Source organism: Engystomops pustulosus, chromosome 9 (assembly GCF_040894005.1).
Source record: "Engystomops pustulosus chromosome 9, aEngPut4.maternal, whole genome shotgun sequence".
Classification (NCBI taxonomy): Eukaryota; Metazoa; Chordata; class Amphibia; order Anura; family Leptodactylidae; genus Engystomops; species Engystomops pustulosus.
In genome coordinates, this window is record NC_092419.1 from 34,919,641 (window position 1) to 34,944,239 (window position 24,599).

The following is a 24,599-nucleotide window of genomic DNA, read 5'->3' on the forward strand; positions in this document are numbered from 1 at the left end:
TGAGGATGAGGGGGTGACACAAGAGCTTACCGTCTATGAGGATGACACAAGAGCTTACAGTCTGTGAGGATGAGAGGGTGACACAAGAGCTTACAGTCTATGAGGATGAGGGGGTGACACAAGAGCTTACAGTCTATGAGGATGAGGGGGTGACACAAGGGCTTACAGTCTATGAGGATGAGGGGGTGACACAAGAGCTTACAGTCTATGAGGATGAGGGGGTGACACAAGGGCTTACAGTCTATGAGGATGAGGGTACTTTTTCCTAATTTTGTGCCATCTTTTTGGCACTGCAGTAGAATTGTCCTGATGATGATTCTTCTGCACAGAATGGTCCACGCTGTTATACTGCATTATTCCCTATGGGCCTTATAATCAATTGATGGCATTTTAAAGGAAGTCCCTGACCTTAGATATTTAGCAGGTTCTTGTATTACTCACATATTCATGACCTCAGGCTCTCCAGGGATGTTATTGCCAAGTGTGACAAATCTATCAGCTTCTGTCAGGGGAAACCACGGCCTCCTGTGAAGTATCTGGCGTAGACTCAAAACTAAACAGACAGGGTCCAAGATGTTGCTAGGAAATTCTCAAGGGGAGGTCCATATAATGATAATGTTACTGGGCTGCATGTATGACCTACTATTTAACTCAGGAACACATGAAAATTTAAGAGCACAAACAACTCAATATCCCATTATGTTTCATGATGCATCTTTAAAGCGTAACATGACGTCACAACAGACTTTGCAGATCTTTGTAGTCCAGTGTAGGGAATAATACTGGCTCTGGGTATTATGTGGTCTAGACTAGAGACCTAGCTGCTGGGACTCACCGCTCCCCTTTCCCTGCATAACGCAATCTTCTATGACAACTTTGCTAGCATAGATTTATCTCATAGGGAATTTTGAAGTTTCATTTTACCATATTTTTTGGACTATAAGGCGCACCATCAATAAATGCCTGCAGAAACGCCAAGGTTCTTATATAAGGCGCCCCGGATTGTAAGGTTGAACGACCAGCAGGTGGCAGACCTGTGCACAGTTCAAGGCAGCTGTTGTCTGTAAGTACGGTTCATATGTAAGGCGCACTGGACTATAAGGCGCACCTTTTGATTTCTGAGAAAATCAAAGGATTTTTTGTGTGCCTTATAGTCCGAAAAATACGGTACAAGGTTTCATAACATTCCTGTACAAGCGGTCCTCTACTTAAGGGAATGCGACTTACAGACGACCCCTAGTGAAAGACAGACCCCTCTGCCCACTGTGACCTCTGGTGAAGATCTCTGGATGCTTTACTATAGTCCCAGGCTACATCGATTAGCTGTAAGGCGTCTGTAATGAAGCTTTATTGATAATCCTTGGTCCCATTATAGCAAAAAATTTTTAAATTCTAATTGTCAATGATAAAACATACAGTTTCGACTTACATACAAATTCAACTTAAGAACAAACCTATGGAACCTATCTTGTATGCAACCTGGGGACTCCCTGTAATATACAGTGATCCATCAGAAGATACCTGGTGGCCACACCAAATGGATGACAAACACGTAAAAAACAAAAGTATGTAACGTGAATTTGAACTTGAAACAACAATATATAAAGCCAGGTACAGAGTAGTGAGACATGGAGGATCAAAAACATCAAAAGACCAGGTTAAAGAACTGCTGGATGATAGGTAGGGTATGGAATTGTCTTTTTCTTTTCAGAATTCTCTCTTTTATGTGAAATCTCATCTGTTTACCTATAAAACTCTCCCCCAAAGTTGGATAATATGACTCTTCTTATCCCATTTTCACATGAGACGAGTCAAATGTAGAGGTTGCAGGTGGAGCTATATATTTGATATAAGAATCTCATCTTTCAGATGGTTCTGTAAGCTACAGAACTGGACAGGCAGTTAAAGTGGAAACTGGATCTTTATCTGTAGCCAGGGCCATAACTGGGCCCCCCTGCAACCACTAAACATGACTCATCTCCTGAGAAGAGTCATATTTTTGATTTTGGGGAGACTTTTTTTAACATTTTTTTTTTATAGGAAACGGATGTGATTTGATATAAGAGGTAGTTATATAAAAGACATTTCATGCCTTACTGGAGGGGATTGGACTTGTCGTTTGCAGAAATTTGGTAAAGTTGATGGTGAAGACGAATATCGAGAAGTTATTTCAAAGTATGATCAGTGGAAGGATGATAATGGTCTAAAATGAAATATACATCGAAGAAGGAGATGATTGTAAGATCAGGTAAAAGCCGTCTATAGATGTTGTGGAGGTAAAGTGGTTGAGTTGTTAAGCACTTGGGGTGTTCTTTTAGATAGGAACCTAAAATGAAAGTGTCAAGAAGGAGGGGGCTATCTCAATAATTTTTTCTCAGGAAATTTAAATCGTTTAGTGTTAATGTTAATAAAATGTGGACTGTTTTAAGTATGTTTTACTGTAACTAAGTAATTTCCCCTTGGGAATAAAGTTTTGTCGTATTGTATAGTCATCGAAAGGAGATCCCCTTTCAGTGAGGGGCCAATTTGTGTCCACCCTATCTGGGCCTCACAGATCTAAAAGGGGCTTTAGTCCAAGGAAGGGGCCACATAACAAAAGTCAGGAGGCTACTGGACTTTCAGAACAGGGTCAGGTTATATTTGTATACTGATGTACAGTGGGTCCCAAAATTCTTACCTAAAAAAACTCTAAGAACCGGAGCTACAAATTGAACTATGTTCCACTCTATGTAAATGATATTGAGATTTATGCTAGAATTAATAACCTGTTCTGTATGCATTGCCTTTGTTATCGCAGGTCCACGTCATTACACTGTGGGCACAATGTCCGAACGATTTGACTGTCACTACTGCAGGACTCCTCTACAGGGGAAAAAGTATGTGGAGAAGGATGGACACAACTGCTGTGTAAAGTGCTTCGAGAAGATCTGTGCCAACACCTGTGCCGAGTGTAGGAAACCCATTGGAGTGGATTCCAAGGTAAGGGGGCAGTGGGGGTCATGGCAGTGTGAGTGACGACCTACACAGCCGGGTCCTTGGAGAAGTTTGAGGAGTACACACAGTATATTCCCACCCGATTAACATTTATGTTTGGCTCGCGCTGTGGATTTAGGCACAATTTTGCAATACAAGTTTTTTGTTTTTTTTTCATAGCTCCCAGTTTTAGTAGAAAATATCTTTAAGACTAAAGACAGATTGTTGTTTGTGTGGCTCTGCACTTAATGTCCCATTGAGACGCTTTCACCACAAAAGTCTAGACATTCCCAGAAAGGACGCAGGACGCGTTACTAATTTAATCATGGAGTTTCCAAAAAAAACCTAAATACTGCCATCTAGTGGTGGAATTACAGTTGGATTCTTAGAATTGAAAAGGTAATGCAATGAACTGCTATTCAACTGCTATTGGTGTCATTTGGATTATATAATTTAAAGGCGTTGTCAAACGATTTAAAAAAGGCTTTCCAGGAAATCTGGACATCCCTGTGGTGACCAAAGCAGGGCTGCCCTCCCAAAAAAATAGTTTACCAACCCTGCTCAGACTCCAGGATTGTTCCAGTACTTCCAGTCTTAAATATTTTTCAACTGTATGAACTATGATATTCCTTTGTCACTTTCAGTGATGTCCCCTGGTCTAAGGAGGCCATTGATCCCAATCAGATCCCATGGCTGCCCAGCCGGAAGCAGAGCAGGGTTCTTGTTGTTTTTTTAACACCCCTAACTTCTAGAATTCCTGGAACACCCCCTAAATATTATACTTTCTCAATTTATGGTACAAAACAAGCTCCTGTGTCTAGGAATATCATTACAATTTTATAGTGCCCCCTGCTGTTCATTTTATTCAACCTTAGAATACGTCCAGTACTAGAGGTCGCACATGCTCAGTAACACAGACATGTTCTATTGGGCTTTGTGATAACAAACTGAAAAGGTACATAAGTACATGTTGTGTGAGATTTATATTTTTGGACATTTATAGGAACTGCATTATAAGAACCGCTACTGGCATGATTCCTGCTTCCGCTGTGCCAAGTGCTACCATCCTCTGGCCAATGAACAGTTCATTTACAAGGACAATAAAATTATGTGTGCTAAGTGCACCACCAGAGAGGATGCCCTGCGCTGCACCGGATGCCATAAACTCATCCAGGCAGGTAAGAAGCGCATATACAATTCTTTAATAATCTGGATAATAAGTAAACTTCTGCTGACTGGTTGGACTGCTACTGGAAATGGAGATAAAGCTCCAGGTAACCAGAGCATTATCCTGGTTATCATGTATTGTGGAGGGGCATGGCTAATGGCAGAGTGAATACTTTTTGAAAAGTATGGATCTCGTGTCGTTTGGCCTGGCGGCTTTGCCGCCCATCGGGTCGATCAAAAGGCCTTAAAGGGCATCTACCACCAGGCTGAAGGACTGTATGTAAGTGAACCTGAGTGGCTCCAGGCTCCATTAACACCTATGGAGCCTGGAGCCCCTCAGGCTCATTTGCATACAGTCTTTCATCCTGGTAGTAGATGTCCTTTAAGCCTCTTGATATATCCAGCAGGACATTGGGGACATGGCCTTTGTCATACGCTGGCGCACAAGCCCCGCCATGTGATAAATTCCCCCCATGGTACATATACTGAATCCTTGTTGTCAGAGCAAGACAGAATACCATATGTATTAGATTACATTAACCTACAGTGAGGAAGGAGCAGGGGTCAGCATGCGCAGAGACCTCATCAGGAGTAAGAATTAGATGGGCCGATTATCCTCACACCTTGTGTGTGTACTATATGGAAGATCTTATAGCGGTGCTAGAACTGAGATTTTAGAAATGGAGTCTGCATGAAGACTGCTAAAAATAATTGCCACAAATATTCCTCATATACACACACACTGTGCTAGTGATCTATACATCATATGCTATGCTTACAATATTTATACCCAAGGAACCATGAACTTACTATTATAACAGACACATTTCTGCCAATGCCCCATATTGTATAGGAATCCAAATTTCGGGGCTGTGGCGGCAATATCAGAATTATTGATCTTTATGCGCTTCTATAATTAAAATACATCTATCACCAGGATATAGGATTGTAAACCAAGCTCTTCTTTTATCTTTTTACAAGAAGATGCTTTTAAAATTATGCAAATAAGCTTGAGAGGCTCCACAGGTGTTAATGCAGCCTGTAGCCCTTTAGGTTCATTTACATAACCTTTTAAGCCAGTGGTTCTCAACCTGTGGGTCGGGACCCCAGTGGGGGTCGAACGACCAAAACCGGGGGTCGCCTAAAGCCATCGGAGCCGAAATTTTACTGTGTTTTTACTGCGAGTTGCATGGATTGGGGTCACCACAGCATGAGGAACTGTATTGTGGGGTCACAGCATTAGAGAGGTTGAGAACCTCTGTTTTAAGCCTTTTTTTCCTTTAAAAACAAAGGCATATAAAGCTTAAAGAATAGTGGATCCATATCACAGGTGCTTGGTTTACAATCCTTCATCCTGGTGGTAGATGTCCTTTAAGTGCAGCAAGTTTTATGGATGTCAGTCTAGTATAGGGAGTAAGACTTCTGTCTATAAAGCCATAAAAATGTCCAAAAAAACCAACAACTTACTTTTGCTTGTTGCAGGTGGTAAAAATGTGGAGTATAAGGGCAGCGCCTGGCATGAGGAATGTTTTACATGCAGCAACTGCAAGCAGTCGATTGGGGCAGGGAGCTTCTTCCCTAAAGGAACCGATATCTTCTGTGTGAACTGCCACGAGCAGAAGTTTGCTAAACACTGTGTGAAGTGTAAGAATGTGAGTACTACCAAGGAGAGCTATAAGAGCGCCACCCATACAGCCATAGACTGTGTCTGGTACAGTATTGCAGCTCCAATCCATTCAGTAAAACTGGAACTAATCCAATACTAAACACAAACCAATAAAAAGTAAAGCAATGTATGTTAACGACTCGTGGCAAAATTAACCAGTATTGTAACTTTATAATGAAATAAGGTTATGAATGATGCGTAACAGTGTGGCCATTCGTTTCCAGCCGATAACATCCGGAGGGATCACCTACCAGGACCAGCCATGGCACGGTGACTGTTTTGTGTGTGAAACTTGCCACAAGAAGCTCGCTGGGCAGCGCTTCACTGCCGTGGAGGATCACTACTATTGTGTGGACTGCTACAAGACATTTGTAGCCAAGAAGTGCTCTGGATGTAACAACCCTATAACAGGTACTGGAGAGGAAATGTATGAATAATCAATCTGAAGCCTTGTGATCTTTACCATAGTTCAAGCTGTGTGAGAGCCCATCTTACAAAATGACTGTGGTTCTGTGAGCTGTAAAATCCGAGATACCGGCAGTAAAAGATAGAATTGGATCCTTATCCTCAGCTCACATTCCTATGTCCTTTACTGCCTGTGTCTCTGGTTCTGTAGCACACAGAACTTCCATGACTATTCTGATCTATACAATGATACCAGAACTGTAGTTCTAGGTACTATGGAGTGTCTCTGCACTGATACCTTGTACATATGCATTTCTTGTGCCTTAAACAACAATCCACGGTACTTTGGGAGGTGGGGTTAAAAAATGATCAAGTAGTGAATTTTTTGGTTGTGTGCTGAAACCACATCCTCTGATGCCAGTTTTCTAGTGCAACAACATTGAGGGGTATTTCCTACAATATGAAGTAATGGTCTGTGCTGTTCTTCCCGCACAATGACAGGGGGTGTTTCAGACAGACAGGTGACCCTTTGTTTAATAAACTGGTGAAGGTCTTGGGATAATACTGCGGGGTAATCCAATGTCTACAAATCCTTTGATAGAATTTAAAGTGATATTTCTTTTTAATCATGAGATTCCTATAACCACCACTAGCGGAATTATTTTAACTGTGTCAGGCACTTGTTGCTTTACTCCATTTAAACATGTACTGCCACTATAAAAGGGAACTGGTCACTAAATTTTACCCCATTAAACTACCAGCCCCCTCGGGTAGGGCATAAAATGTCCTTTCTAGGATTCCTTTTTATGTGAAATCTTACCCATTTACCTGTAAAAAAAAACAAAAAAACAAAAAAACAACTAAGTCACTTGAAAATGTGCAGAGACGAGTCATATCTGCCCGAGACGAGTCAAGTTTAGAAGCTGCCAGGGTAGTGTCACCGCAGAAGTCCTTATTGTCAGTGTGGATGGTGTCATTAGAATCTCTACTTTCAGATCACATCATGCTTGTGGTTCCGTGAGCTGCACAAAGAAACAGAGGTAAAGGCAGTAAATTTAAAAAAACACACTATTGGGGGGGGGGGGATTTATCACCATATTGACTGGTTTCTGGTACTATTTTTTGTAGACTTTTTTTTTTTTTAATCTCCTCTGTCAAGGAGACTTTTTTTATCTTGACAGACGAGACAAAGAAGTAGTTCAAGCGACCGCCAGACAACGCGGTGATAAACCTCCACTATGTCTTTATTGGTGTTGATCACAGAACCACAAGTCTGATGCGATCTGAATGATGAGATTTTTTTTTTTTGGTTAGAAATATGCTTATGGTGTAATATCCATGTACTATGAACTGAAGATAGAGGCATTATTTAAGTGACTTTCTCCCAGCAGCCTCTAAACTAGAAAATATTTTTTCAAACGTTTTAAATTTACAATAACAATACAATCTTGGGAAAATCTGAGATTTTTCACATAACTTGAGATTTTTATGTTATAGGTAAACAGGTAAGATTGCACATAAGAGGGAAATCTAGGAAGGATATTTTATACCATCATTGAAGGGACTGCTGGTCTAAAGGTGACTGTGTCCCTGTAAAGGTAACACACCTCTGGGATCTATCTAAATAAGGTAGCTCCAATGGTAGGTTGCTGTATGTTTCCCCAGCCTTTTTTGTTTAAAGTACAACTGTAAAGTACAAATACATTTTGCCTAGCTCTGCACTAAGCAAAAATAAACAATTCTCTAATTTACACTAATTAGCTGGCTCCAGGTTTAACTTGTCCCCCAGGATACCCTCCATTTCCCATGCTTCCTGGTCACCATAGGAAACCGTATAGGAGAGCTGGAGATAAGAGGAGCTTTAGGATGATGCCACACATGGCGTTTTGAACCAGTTTTTGGTCCGTTTTTAAGCAGTCCGTCCAAACGCATCCATTTTTGACAGGTTTTACCAATTATCTTAATTAAACTTGGTCAAAAATGGATGTTTTCAAAAAACGGATGCGTTTTTGAACTGACTGCTTAAAAACGGACCAAAAAGGGTTCAAAACATGTGTGGCATCACCCGTAGAAGAGTGCAAGACAAAAGGACCTTGAGTGATATAAGCATGTGCTTCAGGTGGTCCAATTACATGTGCATGTCCTGAGTGCTTTTTATAACGATGACTGATAGATAAACCAGGCTGTGTCTAGGGCTAGAAAAAAATCCAGCAGAATGATACAGGTATCGTTGGAATTGTTGTCAAAGGCTCTCTCCAGCTCTGAAAAAACAATTTTTCAGTCAGTAACTTTACTGTTACACTTAAAATTTTTAATAGGTTTTGCCAAATTAAAAGTATAATCTTATTCAAATTTTTTTTCTACATGCTACCAGGGCATGGAGTAGGAACTATGGCTACTCCATGCCTCAGTAGCCTCTAGAGAAAATTTGCATAAATAAAGGTTAACAATTTTTACAATTTCAATACAGCAACCTACCATCGGATCTAAATTATTAGGTAGATCCCAGATGATAGGTTTCCTTTGGGGTTTTCTGGTGACAGCTTCCCTTTAATCTAAACCATTTCCTTTATGGGTAATTGTGTTGTAATGGTGGTTGTGGCCCCTCTGCATTCGTGTTTCGAGGCACACAACACTAATTTTCTGTGGTTATCTTCTTAGGTACAGTCATGGAGGCGGGAGAGTGCTTGCACCCAGCTCTGTGAGGAGATATTACAAGAGTTCTCGCCTCCATGACTGCATCTTAGAAGATAATAATTTTTTTTCTGTTTCCATGCACCAACCCAAAGGACACATACAGACACCATTACAACCCAATTAGAGCCCCCCATAAAGTAATGATTATATTTGAGGGTTTTGTGGCGACAAGTTCCCTTTAAGACCATTTGTGCAGTGCAGGTGCACAGTAAAATCTATGGTGATCTATGTTAATATGACTCTTTCTTTCCCAGGATTTGGAAAGGGATCCAACGTGGTGAATTATGAAGGGCACTCATGGCACGAGTATTGCTTTACTTGTAAGAAGTGCTCCCTGTCGTTGGCTAACAAGCGCTTTGTACGTCATAATGAGCAGATCTACTGTCCTGACTGTGCCAAGAAACTCTAAGAGGAGACGTCCGGCCACACGGATCTGCATCGCAATGATTTCTCCTTAGCTACTTACCATTATAAATATGCATGACATTAAGTGCTTTCCTGAAAGAATGTATATGAATCACTATCTATATAATGATATATGCATGCCGCAATCTGTTCAAGCTTCTTGTAATAAAACAGAGATTTTACATGGTTTTTCACCAGGTGTGTACAACTTATGGCTCTCCAGCTGCTGAAAGACTAACAATTCCAGCATGGCCGGAGACTCCAGGACCTGGAAAACAGCACCCCCCCGTCTGAAGGTTATGTCTGGCAATGCCTATGCTTTTGATTAAAGTGTGTAAAGCTAAGCTGCAATACCAGACAGAGCCCAAGGACAGGAGGGGGCGCTAGAAGAAGCATAAACCTTTTGAGAGTGTCTTTTACAACTGCTGGAGAGCCACGGGCTGCGGACTACTGTTCTATTTACTATATATCAATAGTGTAATGACTCATTACAGCAGAGTAGTAGGTTTGATGTGAAACCAACCTGTAGGATAAATCTATATAAATATGTGTATAAATAGATCTATATGATGATTGTACCATACATCTCATACTGGCATGCCTGCTATGAACGTATATGAATAAACACAATAAAATTTTATTCTAGTCTCTGTCGTGTACTGAAGTCATTACTTACAGAACGGTACACACCATATGAAGTTTGTACATGGTGCTATGAAACAGTGGCCTGAAATGTGACGGACGGCTCCCTCTGATGTGTTGTGGCCACGCTGGCTCACTGCAGGCGTTGCTTTGTCACTTCAATTGTCTGCAATGTGTTGTACTCTAGTTTAGTGGCACCGGGTGTCACTCCGATTTAACACAGAACCTGAGTGAATCCGATCTACTCTCTTATAACCAAATGATTAAAGATGTGAGATATTATTGCAGTAGTTGTGGAACTCACATCACCGGTAAGATCAGCAGTGGGAAATGTGGCCATCAAGAAATGAACACATCGTCTGTTGTTACAGAAGCCGTCAAATCGTCAAAGCCAAGGCTGTGTTCACACGCTGCAGTTGGATTGTGTTTACAAGCAGAGGAGCTTGTATTGATCGCACGTGTTTCAGTTGAAACGTATGTGATCAGGCTCAGCCCCTCCCCGTTTCAGTTAAATTGCATTTCTAAACGCAATCCAGCCGAAATGTGTGAACGCAGCCTAAGGTCATGCAAATTGATACGCAACTATAAGGATTGCTACCGCTCCATACTATCACAGGCTGAGAAATACCGCTCTGTACCATTAGACCCTGTCTAGGAAACATTTACATTCCGTCTAAATCTCAGGAAATTGATTTTTTTTTTGTGGAAGAAAATAGAGTAATTGCTTTGGGTTGCTTTCAACCTTTGAAATATAAAAAGAGTGGAAACCACAGTGAAAACAGAACGCATAAGCTGATGTGCCAGCGATTATTGTATTGGCAGAAGAGAAGCTGCCAATACAATAGTCTGCAGTGTCCATTTCATTGCAAATGTCCTATTTGGACCCAGCCTTACACATTTATCCAGTATTTTAATACACAACAGTTGCAGGGTTGCAAAGAGTAAGAAATTGTAGGACATACCTGTGTGAGCTTGAACAGGTCAGTATACGTCTTGCATTGGTAGAGGGCTCGTCCACACACACAGAACCTCTTTATAAAGGGGCTGTACACAATTATGAAAATATGGCAGCTGTGAATAAAAAGTGCCCCCCTTGCAGGTTGCATATGGTATTACAATGTATCCCCATTACCAGCAAGGAAACTGAACTGTAATACCACACACAACCACTGAACAGATATGGTGCAATTTCTGTAACTGGGACCTTCTGGATACAGACAGACACCAGGGCACAATGTAGTAACATTTGTAAAGTTTATTTAACAGTGCACAGATATTTACATAAGTAGCTGAAACTAGGAAATTAACAAGTAATAAACACACACACAAAAAATAATAATAAGCATTTTACTGGTTAGATTGTCTCTGCTAGAATTAGACAGTGTTTATACAAAAATACATATATATATAGAGTTTACCTAAGGCACTGCTCTGTCTGAACAACAACTGCTATCAAGCGGAGGCCGATGACGGGTGTAAGACTAAACCGCAGATGAAACCAAAAACCAACATAAACTAGTACAACTCTCTGCGATGATAAAAAAAAAAATTCCACATTTCATGAAATCAAGTGCTTCACGACGTTTGCCTGTAACATACACATAACGCAGGGGGCATCTGATGCATAAGAGAGACCCCCTACCCGGATGTATGAGTTATGGGACTTGTACTGGATGAATTGTATAGGCTTTAAGGTATAATATGTGCTTATACATGGAACAGATGGGGGAAGATGCATGAAATCCCCAACTCCTGATAAATCCCCTGCCATAAACAACAACGCCTGAGAATTTAGATTTTCTTCCAGTTTCCATACTGGAATGATGAGGCCTTATAAAAGGAATTGCTAGGAAGAGTCGGCCTGCATTATAGGTAAGGAGGTGGCAAACCTGCAGACTATTCCCAAAAACAGGTACTGGTTTTGTGTAAGAATCAACCCTGAGACCTGCTACAAACCCTGTGCACAGCTCTTAGGCTGGTAAACATAACCCTGCCCTCGCTGGGTCACTGATATAAAATAGTAATATTAACTATTTAAGCTCTGGAGCACCTTTTGTCTAAATCAAGTAGCCGAAGTTATCTAATAAATCTTAACCATTGCACATCCGAAGGTGAACCGTCCTTACATTAGAAAGATAAATAAATCCACGTTCTGTTGCCTGACCTGGCAGCGTTACAGTGTATGGCTCTTAAGGAACTCGTAAGCGGTTAAGCCGCAGTCCTTGAGGATGCTGCAGAGACGGCAATGTCCGTGCAGCCGTCCTACGTAAGCCTAATAATGATATGTCTAGAGGTTGAGTCGGGAAGTGTGAAATGTATAGGCACGCTGCAAGGACGGGATCTGCAGCGCTCACTGCTAGGTCACTGTAAAATCCCAACAGAAACCTCAAAACAATCAAGTAGTTGTCTAATACTGCTGTTTATGTACACAATAAAATAATACTTACAAAATGTATAACATTAGAAAAAAAAATTATGAAATGTTTTTTTTTTTTTTAAAAAGAAAAATCCTGACAAGAGCAAAGATAAGGGTGTAAGTCTGGTCACTTGTAGAGTGACCAAAGATGCCTATCCATACACCTAGACATAGTGATATCAGGGGAGTGACTAGGATACAGTGACCTGACCTCCAAGTCTTTTAAAGGGGTGGAAAGGATTAGAAAAAGGTCCAATATTGCCAAATCACGTCCATTGGCTGTGTCTGGTATTGCAGATTATCTGTATTGATCTGAGACACAGAAACAGCCAATGGAAGAGAGAGCTACATTTTTTTTAGAAAACCAGATCCTTTACCAAACAACCTCTAACCATGAACCATGGCCTCCCCAGATGAGTGAATATGATTAACCTATGACATTAGTAATGGCATACACTTACCAAGTTGCCGAATTCATAAAAAAACCCCAATATGGTTCTGAAAGTGTAACAGATTTCATCTTGTGAAGGGTTAGTTGTAAAATGCTCATGTAACCATTAACTTCCATTATAAGTGCTAGAAGTGCACAGGACTACAATAACTTACTGCATAAGGACGGAAAGAAAAGTTCTGTCAATGTAACAAAGTAAGGACTAAGATTTCGGAGACCCTGTGTAACTGCCCAACACATCCCCGAAGAAGTGCAGATGTATAACCTGTGTGTCTTCCCTCGCTAGAGGAGTCTTGCATCTCTAAGTAATATGGTGAAGTAGCAGCTTTTTTACGACAAGGCTTCAGCGTTTTTTTAAATACTGGAGAGCGAAGTGCAATAACAGGACGAGACCGGCATAGACGTCACATCTCTGGGGACAAAAGAAACAAATATTCTAATGAATTTACATCAGATTGGTATTTAAGAGAACCATTCACTAACCCCCACCCCCACACGTGGAAACCGACGTACCATTATGTAGGGGCTGCTGTAAAGATTCAGGGTCACTTCGAATTTTCTTTCTAGCCTTTTTTCGTTTCTTTCTCACGGCCCTCTTCCGACCTGCCGTCTTTGCATGCGCAGAACAACAGGCCTGCGCCTGTGCAGCTCCAGCTTTGGAGCAGTGACCACGCAGGCGCGGGCCTGCTGTTCTGCGCATGCACAGACTGCAGGTTCATTGGACGAGGAGCGCAGCTATTAGGAGCTATGCGGCAAAGATTTTGGGTAGGAGGAACAAAGAGGCTACTGGGCGTGGAGTAGCTGTGCCGTGTAGCCTCAGCTCCGGCTACTCCACACCCCAATAGCCCCTTTACAAAATTTACATATTTGGCTAATAAAAGTTATCAAAAAAGTGTGGGGACGTGAGGATTATCCTCATGTCCTATTGATCCACCTACCACCCTTTATAGGTAGATTTGTGATGGTAGGTTCCCTTTAATCTTAAAGGCCATCTTCCACCAAGTCTGTATGCATATGAACGCATGCAGTCTTTCATTATGCTGGAAGATGTATTTATTATATAATTTTGTACCAAGTTTGATGGTTATTTCCTGACAATCTGATTGGCGGAGATCCAGCTACTGGGACCCCCTTAATTCATGAGCAAGGGAATCCCATTATCACTAAATGAATAAAGATGTAGCACGAGCATGCGTCCTGTCACTCAATTCTATACTAAGGGACAGTCTCAGCAATTCCCCTACATACAGTGGGATGGAGCGGCCAGTAAGCAATCTTCACTTGCAGCTCCATTCAATAAGCGAGGAGGAGACCTCTGTTCCCATAAATTGCTGGGGTCCATTCTTGTGATGGGATATGGGATAACGATCAAACTTGGGACATCTCCCTTAAAGGGGTTGTCCACTTTCCAATATACTTTCTGTATCAAATCCTCATGGTTTTCTAGATCTCTTCTTGCTGTGCTGCTATAGAAATGTGATGGACAGGCAGGTGGGTGCATGAGCCGTTGTTTCACAGAGAGTAATAGGAGTTGTGTGATAAATGCTTGTGTTTCCAGCACATCACCAAACACAGATTTCTATATACTGGACGTAAACAAAGAAGCTAGAATAGAATTCTAAACACACACACATACATTATATATTATATTATAATATATATATATATTACATACATATCAAGCAACATTGGCGTTTTGGTGCATTAGGTGTATATATACAAGCATGTATGTATATTTGTTAGGTAGTATGCACAAAATACTAAAGAAATAAAAAATACCACACAAAAATTAAAAACAAGCCACAATTGATCCTCTTGGTAAGGAGAATAGCAGTTCTGTGCTTATTTACCCTCCGTCCACAAGTTTTAATTTAATGGGAATCTGTAAGATGTTTTATGGACAACACATTAATAACAGCAACCACAGCACAGGAGTCTTGTCACTGGGTCTGAAAGCTACAAGTGACCTGCGGTGCCCCACACAGAGGCAACACTTGACCTGTTCTGCATTCACTTCTAGGGGACTTCTGGGAAGTCATCTCCTGCAGTCACATGGAAGCGAATGAAGCACAAATCCAGTTTGATCCATACTTGGAACTTTGGGGAACACACACAGATCTATTTATATGTAACCTAATTTATATCACAATTTGGTTAAATCTACTTTACCTGCAGCAGTCTCCATTGTTGTAACCAAAGAATTAATCTGTCCTTCTTCAAAAGCTAACTTTGGTGGAATTGTAGCAGCTTCAATGAGGTCCTGGTTACAGCTGTCCATAGCAATGGGATCAACAGATAAATTGCTAGTCTTGGAATGGATTCCCAAGTCAATTATTTCCTCAAATGTCCACGCTGCAGATTTCCCATTTTGCTTTGGTACGCCATCATCTGTGTTGTCATCTTCGTTACGATGCATTTCATCTTGGCTCAGTATAGCTGTGTCCTCAGTTACTTGACTGTAATAGGACAAATGTGTGTATTAGATTTGGAAAACGCTCCAACAATTGATAAAAATGATGTTTTCACTTTTTGAAGGGTTGTGCTGCTGTTGTCTCATCCCATACACTTACAGTGTAGGATATGCAGGATAAATAATAGATAGATGTGGGTCTCTGTGTCCATAACTTTTATAATGGGCCACATTTTCATAAGGGCCACATTCAATGATGGGTCCAGTGATGAAAACCCTTACACACACTAATCCTGTCATTGTTTATTTGTATCAGTATAGCGTTAGGTGGCGTATTTTCACTGACCTGAATTGTAGAATGGGTGCAGATGAGTGACCGTTCAGTTTCTCCTCAATGTCTGTCTTGTCCCCATTGGTAAAAAGTTCATTGTTTTCCATGGCTGCAGCTTCATGTGGCAGAGAGTCTGCCTGTTCTTCCTTATCTCCGGGTGTATCTGTATCCTCACACATGTCATCTTCATTAATGGCTTCTTAAAGACAGAAAGAAAAAGCACAAATGTAATTCAACAAGTGGCACCAAAGCTGCATCTAAATCTAAAGCTCACGGTTTTGTTTTTTCAGTTGTAAATTTTGATTACTTTTTCCAACTAAATACTACAGGGGGAAAGGGGGGCTGTAAGGCTATATAGTACGGTGGGCTGGCGGTCTATATACTACAGGGGGGGCTGGCAGGCTATATACTACAGGGAGGGCTGGCAGGCTATATACTACAGGGGGGGGGGGCTGGCAGGCTATATACTGGGGAGGCTGTGACCAATGCATTTCCCACCCTCAGCTTATACTCTATTCAATAGGTTTTTCCTCTTTTTTGTGTTAAAATTAGGGGTCTCGGCTTGTACCCGGGTCAGCTTATACTGAGTAGAAGCAGAGTAGTATTACAATACAATAAGACTTTATTGATCCCTTTCGAGAAATACAGACAAATACATGGAAACACACAAGAAATTCAACCACACAGTAAGATGCAGAGGGTGGGAGGTTGAGCAGGGGGATTATTAGTTGTTGGTGGCAACACTAGTCCTGTGGGAGCTGGTGGTTTTCTTGTATATTTCGATAGCTTTTGGAATTAAGGAGTTACCAAATTCAGTGTGAATGTGCTAAGCTGACCCGCTATGCACTGGTATAGTGGGTGCCAGACCTCTTCAAACCAACCCAGTGGAAGGCCTCCCTTCTTTTAACAGTGCCTCCCCAACAAATGATAGCAAAGAATAGCCCGCTCAAGAACGAGGACTTTTGCTGCATACATTGAAGGACCTGAGTTTCCTGAGAAAATAAGATGTTGATGCTGCTTTTTTAGTTGCTGCGCTGCAGTTTTCAGACCAATCTAGTTTGTCATCTATTATGACACCTAGGTACTTGTAATTTCTAACTCATTCAATGGCTTTGTCTTGGCGATTGGACTCAGAGCTGTTTTGTACCTTTGTAGGTCAATTATCATTTCCTTTGTTTTTTTAGTATTAAGGATGAGGTTATAGTCTGCACTCCATGCTACAAATGAGTTGATGGTGTCCCTATAGTGCTTGTCGCCACCGTCCTTAATGCAGAAAAGGTTTAGGCAGGTAGTAACAGCAGAATATCCCATTGTACAGTTCTGATGCTTACAGGTCCATTGTGGGCACCTTCAGCAGCAGACAGGGTAATCTGATGCGACACCTTTCTATAATAATGTGTCAGCAATTTTTACCAAAGTTGATCCTTTATAGGATTAGAACAGACAGGTGATGCCTTCCTCATCCTGCCCATAAATGACTCTTAGGTTACCACTGCACCGTATCTAGTTTTCAGATTGTCCTTCATTGGACTACTTTTGGCATTAGATACCGGGACACTCCCATCTGTGGCCACCACAACCTGAACCTTGTAGATTTTAGTTTCCAGTAATCATATATACAGCAATAGAACTTTCTTTGTGCCAGCTCACCTTAAAGGGGGTTTTCCCACGAACAAATGTTAGGCCCCAACTTCATCAGTGGGGGTCTCAGTGCCGATCACGGACCCCTCGTTGCTCCAACAGACCAATGAAGCAGACGGCCGCGCATGACTGTTCTGCTCCATTAATCTCTATGGAGCCGATGGAAATTGCCAAGCGCCGCGCTCAACAATCTCCGTTGGCTTTATAGAGATTAATAGAGAAGAACGGTCCTGCATGGGCGTCTACTCTATTAGCATGACAGAGCGACGAGAGGACCGAGGGACCCCTCGTTTAAATGATCTGTGGGGGTCTCAGCACCGAGGCCCCCACTGATTAATTTGGATAGGGCCTAACTTTTGTTTGTGGGAAAATCCCTTTAAGTAAATGTACACATTTTAAAACAGGCCCCTTGGCAGTGTATTTCCAAGTTACTACACGCAAAAGTGTCAATTGGTAAAAACCTAGACCAAAAAGTTACTAAGCTTATTGCAAAACTACTGTGTTGGACACAACTCTGACCAACCTTGGAAGTTCTTCTCTACGTCCCCAGTGTCTTCATCCTCTTCAGATCTGTCTTCGCCCTTCCAAACAGAGAAGCAACATTACATTTATGTTAAAGTTTACTTTTCATTAAAGAAAATCAACCACATGGATGAAGTAGCTTTAAAGAAGACCTGTCATCAGAATCCCCCCTTAAAACCAACAATGCCTGCAGTTAAAGGGATACAAGTAATTTCACCTAAAATTAGATGCCAGTGGGAACCTGTGCATTATTTACAACCATTTTCTTATATGCAAATTATCCTTCTCGACTCTTCTCATCTCCTGGGTTACCAGTGCACCACACCCCCTTATTTTGACTGACAGCGCGGTGTGTCTTCAAATCACTGCCCTGCATCTTTATACTTAGAGACCGTCTGCCAATATTCAACTACAGACATATAAAGCTCTATTTACTTATATGAAATATTGTGTCAGTCTTTTATACATGGTGCTTTGTGTTACATTCAAGTCATGTTACCAGGGTAATGTCATCTAAGGTCCTATACGCTTTACATTTGCAAAGCGGACCATGTGTATGTATCTGACCACATCAAAACACAGCATGTCTCCATGGAGTCATGGGGGTGTGTAGAAGTCCATGGAGGCTGCTTTGATTTCATGTTATCAGATACATAAATGGGGTACATTTTGCAAAGGTAAAGGGTATAGGACTTTAAATGACATGACCCTGGTCATATGACAAGGACTGCTGAATAGTAAGTCGGCATACAGCATGGGGAGGAGTAGATGGGAGGGGCCGGCCGAGCAGGACACACTCCCTCTGATGTCAGGTAATATAACAAAGTTGATTTAAGTGGATGTAAGAGAAACAATTTTTAGCTAAAAGAAGGGGGTCAGTTAGTTGCTGGTGCCCTATAGCAACCTGACACTAGCTGTATATGTGAAACTGTGGTGACAGGTTCCCTTTAATCCATGCTGGTGTGTGCCCCTGAGACCGGACCGGTTATTCATTTAGCTGTTAATGGCTTAATTTTTGTGAAAAAGGACTTTTAAAAATATGCAAACGAGCCTCAGGGGCTCCTGTATATGTCACAACAGCTCCTCTTGCTCCTCCAGCTGTCAACAACTCTCTAGCAGGGAATGGAAGGGAGGAGGGTGACATAAGCACAGAAGGAAGCAGTGAGTAATTAGCAGCCAACAGAGCCAGAAGTGGCTTCTGTGATGTACACAGGAACTCCTGTGGCTTAACCCTTTCAGGACCTGGCCTTTTTTGTTTTTTCATTTTCATTTTTCACTCCACATGATCAAAAATCCATAACTTTTTTATTTTTCCATGTCCAGAGCTGTGTGACGGCTTGTTTTCTGCGTAACAAATTACACTTCATAGAGATGGTATTTATTATTCCATGCCGTGTACTGGGAAGCAGTAAAAAAAATTCCAAATGCAGTGAAATTGGTAAAAGAAAATGCATTTGTGCCGTTTTCTTGTGGGCTTGGATCTTACGGATTTCACTGTGCGCCCCATATGACATGTCTACTTTATTCTTTGGGTCGGTACGATTACGGGGATACCAAATTTATATAGGTTTTATAATGTTATCATACATTTAAAAAAATTAAAACCTCCTGTACAAAAAAATTTGGGGGGATTTTGCCATCTTCTGGCGCTAATAACTTTTTTATACTTTGGTGTAAAGAGCTGTGGATGGTGTCGTTTTTTGATGACGTTTACAATGTTATCAATTTTAGGATTGTACGACCTTGTGATCACTTATAGAATTTTACATTTTTAAAAAATTGACAAAAAAAGTGCCATTTTCGACTTTGGACGTGATTTTCCGTTACGGGATTAAACGCAGTGAAAATCTGTTATCATTTTTTGATAGATCGGGCATTTTCGGACGCGGCAATACCTAATGTGTTTATGATTTTTACTGTTTATTTATATTTAGATCAGTTCTAGGGAAAGGGGGGTGATTTGAGTTTTTAGGGTTTTTTATTATAATTCTTTTTTTTTAACTTTTTTTTATTTTTATATTTACTATTTTTCAGACTCCCTAGGGTACTTTAACCCTAGGTTGTCTGTACGATCCTATCATATACTGCCATACTACAGTATGGCATTATATGGGGATTTTACTCCTCATACATTACAATGTGCTGATAGCATGAGACCCGAGGCTACCATGGCGACGGATCGCCGCTCCCCGATGACGTCAAGGGGAGCGGCGATCTTCGAAAAGATGGCGGTGCCCATGCGTCGCCATCTTTTTGAAGCCGCTGGCAGCTTTGCCGGCGCCGATCAGCGAGATAACACCCGCGATCGGTGCTAGCACCGATCGCGGGTGTTACCGTTAAGCCTTTGCTGCAATATGCAGCAAAGACTTACCGGCTATGGAGAGGGCTCAGCGCGTGAGCCCTCTCCATGCACCCGCGGCCGACCCGTGACGTGCTATTACATCACGGGTCGTGAACGGGTTAATGAAATATTTTTTCTCTTTAAAATATTTTCATTGAGTCATGCAAATTAGACTAGATTATACATAGTAGCTTAACAATTAGACTGAATTTATATATAATAAGCTAACTATAACAGTGGTTACTGTAGATAAACTTTTATCTTAAAATCTAAACCAGGGGATGGTATCATAAAAGGGTACGAAGAGGGAAATAGGTGGGTGGTAGGTTCCTCTCTAGGGAGGGCTTTCCCGAAAGTTTTTTTTGGGTGGTAGGTTCCTCTCTAGGGAGGGTTTTCCCGAAAGTTTTTTTTATCTTCAGTCATTCAGAGTTACAGGACGATTTGGGTAATTAAATATTTTTTTAAATCCCCTTTACGAAAAATAAGCCACTAACTGCTAAATGAAGATCAAACCCTGTTTCAGGAGGCATATGCCAAAGAGTAAGTATGTTTGGGTTAAAACCACTAAATTAAGTGCTGGATTTCCTTTAAAGACTTATTTCCCACCCAAACAATTTTTGCTGGTTGCCTAGTCATTCCAATATCCATGTTTTGACCCACGCCCATTGATCTAGTTACAATGCTGGATGTTGAAGTATTATGCAAGCCACTGCTCGTTTCTAACCCCATATTGGTTGTAACCCAGTGGTGCATAGTAGAAATTAGTAGTAGGGACTAACAGTATTTGTGAGGGACAGTCCTTGTTAGGGTGCGTTCACACGTTGCAGTTAAAACTGCATCGCAATCAGCTTTGAGGTGGTTTTAGGTGCAGTTTTGTCAATTGAACAGGTGAAATACATGAACTGAACAAATGAATCTGATTTTGAAGGGGAAACCTGCTCCACAAATGTCATTCACCCGTTCAGTTCATGTCTTTCACCTGTTCAATTGACAAAACTGCACCTAAAACCACCTCAAAGCTGATTGCGATGCAGTTTTAACTGCAACGTGTGAACGCACCCTTAGGATGGGAGCACATGTGGGGCCAGGTCACCAGCTGTTCGTAGGGAATGATAGGTCCTACGCACCTGGATCGATACCCTTTGGATAAGTAACCTGCACATGGAAGACTGGTGAGATCCACCCTATTTTATCCCTTACTGTCCCCAGATTGTCAATCTATGTTTGGGATTATGTATAGGATTTCTGTTTTGTTCACTATTGCATGGAGTAGCAGTGAGAATTACTTATGGGTCTAGGATTTAAGCGACCTATGGTACTTGTTATGGTACTTGTTATCTGGTTCTGGTGACTGGATAGTCGATATTGCACTTTAAGATTGTTGTACAACATATTTTATTAGTAAAGATTAAAAGTTATATCATTAAGCCCAGTTAATGATTCTTGGATGTATTAATAGACTGGTGACTTTTTCACTGTGAACTACTCAGTGCAAATCTCACTAGCTTTTTTTTCAATATCCATATTTTCGTTCAACATTCATCGTTGGGCATGACCATCTAGTATTCTCTTCTGCGAGACAGCTCTTGGGTTATTGAGAATCACAGATGAATGACTGTGTAAATACTACAATATCGTAACTAGACTAAATAATAGCCTAGATGTGAATATCTAGAATTAAAATTGGTTCACTAGTAAGCAAAAATGTCTCAGATAAAAGACACAATATCCCTTGTGAGCGAATGCAGAAATCAACTACTCAACATGTCTCCCTTTCAGAAGGACTTTATGTGACCATTGTGTATTGTCCTCCATTGAGTTCTACAAATCCAATTTAAACTGCAAAGGCTGCCAATGCCAACAGCTGGATTCCTAGCTGAATAGCCAAGGGCGAATCAGTCCAACCCAAATGCAACTGCAGACGGAATTGCATTTGCAGTAAAAGCCGATCATCTCCGCTATTGGTTTGTAGCCTCAAAGGTACATTTCTGCCAATTTTAAGAGCACTTTTCAGCAAACACATGCGCTCTAATCAGACCATAAAATAAAAAATTCTCATCTCCCTAGAGAATGTGACCGAGCTCTCCTTGACTTCTGATATGGGTAACCTACAAGCCCAGTGATATATAAGTACCTGCAGAAATATGCACCTACCTTGGCGTCATTCTGATCATTCTTCCTAGTTCTCTTCATTATTTCTTCAATTCTCTGGAAGACATAACATTTTACATCGACGTGATAAGACAATACAAGTACTACCAGTGACTAAAAAGTAAATGTCGTCCACTTTCAGTAAATAATTGATATTGTTTGTGTAAGAAAAAGTTATGCAATTTTCCAATAAACTTTCTGTATTTATTCCTCACTGTTTTCAAGATCTCTGCTCGCTGTCCTTCTATTATAAAGCTTCAATGTTTACTTCCATAGAAATCTGTCCCTGGCCATGTAACATTACACAGCTGCACGGCTCATTATAATCACAGAGTCATGCACATGCGTGTACATCACATGACCATGGACAAATTTCTATCCATTGGAAGCAAAACGTAGCCGCTTCCTATAGCAGGACAGCAAGAGATCTAGAAAATCGTGAGGAACTCATACTGAAAGTATATAGGAATATTGCATATCAATTATTTGCTGAAAGTGGACAACCCCTTTAAAGAAATCACACAGAAGCTCTGCAAAAGACACATTTAACATTGCCCTGATAATTGGATACCTTTTTCCTTTGCAATCTTTCTTGCATATTTTGCTGCATGATTTTTTCCCGTTCTAATCTTTGTTTCTCAGCTTCTTCCAGGGCTTTGGCTTCTGATTCTTCTCTCTTAAGTATAATGACAGTAAATTAACACACCATTATACCTAATTTCATAACAGTCCATCACCAAGGTGTTGGGTTTCAATCTTTGGGACATCTACTGATCAGAGGATAAGACTGTCTGAGGTTTCTGTGTTGCTTATTTCAGCCACTAAGACAAGAGAACTGTCAAATTGGAGGTCCTGTACTTTCCATTTTCATCTGCACCAATGTCTTCAGTTGAGAAATAATAATAGCAGGGGTATTTTATCCAGAAAATCCCAAGTCTATGGGTATATACAACTGATGAGATGACATAACAGATCCTAAAAAACACACCAACCTCAGTAACATAATAAGCCAATGGTCCCGCAAGCATTTACACATGATAAGCACCTGCTGCTGAAGCTCTGCCTGACGCTCCTGTTCTTCCTGGTCTCTGCGGATCTTTTCCTCCTGGGCAAGCCTTTCTTCTTCCTCTCTCTCCAGCTTTCGCTTTTCCTCCAATATTTTTGCCTCTTCGGCCATTTTTATTCTGTCTTCCTCAGCTTTACGGGCCATTTCTTCCTGTTTAATCCTGCAAAATTTTGTATATACTTAAATAAAATCTGTGTTATGCAGCATAATAAGCTAATAGCACCTAACAAAGAAGTGTTGCAGCAGTCCCTCTCCCCCGCAATATGTACCCCAAACTAGGGAGCTCTGTTCTCTTAAAGTACCCACATCAATTCTATGCTAGGTCCAGCTTGGCATAGAATAGTGCTATAACCTGGAGCCAACCTTGACATGAGCAAGGCATGAGGGGGAAGGATTGCCAGGAACGGAAAACAAGCCATGCTGAATTTCTCACCAAATGTTTAATCTTCACTTTATATAAAATTTTTAACAATTTGGTTGAAAACTGACTTTTCGGGCCGCTTTCTAACATCCATGATGATGAAATGTGTTACCTTTCTTCTTGTTGCCTTTGGATTCGCTCTTGCTCCTCGCGCTCTCTTTGCTCCCGTGCAAGGCGACGCTTTTCAGCTAACATTTTAGCAGCTTCCTCAGCAGTGGCGCTCCCTGATGTGCTCTTGTTACTGTTTTCTAAGGATACAGTCTCATTTAAAAAATGTTTATAAAGTCATAACTTCAATGTATCGAACCAAAATTTGACTATGTATATTTTTTGACTAGTTGCTAACTACTGAACAAAAACTGTGCTTGCAACCGCAAGATGTGCATTATTCTGTATAAAGACATTGTTAAAATCTAATATTCACATGTAGTAGGCTCTGTAGTTTCTAATGTGCATTGTCATATTGACATAGATGCGTGTCAGCTAAACCAGATTGCTGATTCCGTATTTAAACAGAGTACCAATGCACAATAGATTTATCCTCAGAGGAAGCAATCCCTATGATCAGAGGGAAAGCTGCAGACTCTTTTTGCAAATCACAAAAAATGACATACCATCTTTGGTCTTTGAAGTAGTTGCCTCTTTTTCTGTCTGGGGGGTTTTGGGCTCTGTGCTCGTCACATCTGTAGATTTCTCCTTTGGTTTAGTCTCAGGTTCAGCAGTCTTTTTGGTAGTGCTTAGGACAGTGGGTGTGAGTGAAGGACGCTGGATCGGAACCGGTTTATGAGTCACAGTCGGTGATGGAGGTCTCTGCTTTAATAAATTTGGAGAAGGTGGACGGTTCCTCTGTGGCGCTGAGCTGCTGTTCCTTCTAAAACGACAGACATAGACCCT

The 24,599-nt window shown here is 41.1% G+C and overlaps 2 protein-coding genes across 16 annotated transcripts in view; one reads left to right on the forward strand and one right to left on the reverse strand.

Moving 5' to 3' along the window:
* FHL1 (four and a half LIM domains 1) overlaps positions 1 to 9,961 on the forward strand; it is a 43,073-nt gene extending 33,112 nt beyond the window's left edge. For both annotated transcript variants that reach the window (XM_072123142.1, XM_072123141.1), the window contains exons 2-6: positions 2,798 to 2,979; positions 3,977 to 4,151; positions 5,623 to 5,792; positions 6,031 to 6,217; positions 9,163 to 9,961. In XM_072123142.1, coding sequence (XP_071979243.1) covers positions 2,824 to 2,979; positions 3,977 to 4,151; positions 5,623 to 5,792; positions 6,031 to 6,217; positions 9,163 to 9,317 — 843 coding nt within the window. In that variant the 5' untranslated portion in view covers positions 2,798 to 2,823 and the 3' untranslated portion in view covers positions 9,318 to 9,961. The remainder of the gene's footprint in view (positions 1 to 2,797; positions 2,980 to 3,976; positions 4,152 to 5,622; positions 5,793 to 6,030; positions 6,218 to 9,162) is intronic.
* Positions 9,962 to 11,195: 1,234 nt separating this feature from the next.
* The window catches only part of MAP7D3 (MAP7 domain containing 3), a 37,153-nt gene continuing 23,749 nt past the window's right edge, over positions 11,196 to 24,599 (reverse strand). For all 14 annotated transcript variants that reach the window (XM_072124386.1, XM_072124387.1, XM_072124385.1 and 11 more), the window contains 9 exons: positions 24,320 to 24,576; positions 23,818 to 23,953; positions 23,264 to 23,444; positions 22,790 to 22,894; positions 22,222 to 22,275; positions 17,728 to 17,785; positions 15,579 to 15,762; positions 14,992 to 15,278; positions 11,196 to 13,234 (listed from right to left, as the gene is read on the reverse strand). In XM_072124386.1, the coding sequence (XP_071980487.1) occupies positions 13,227 to 13,234; positions 14,992 to 15,278; positions 15,579 to 15,762; positions 17,728 to 17,785; positions 22,222 to 22,275; positions 22,790 to 22,894; positions 23,264 to 23,444; positions 23,818 to 23,953; positions 24,320 to 24,576 (1,270 nt within the window). In that variant the 3' untranslated portion in view covers positions 11,196 to 13,226. The remainder of the gene's footprint in view (positions 13,235 to 14,991; positions 15,279 to 15,578; positions 15,763 to 17,727; positions 17,786 to 22,221; positions 22,276 to 22,789; positions 22,895 to 23,263; positions 23,445 to 23,817; positions 23,954 to 24,319; positions 24,577 to 24,599) is intronic.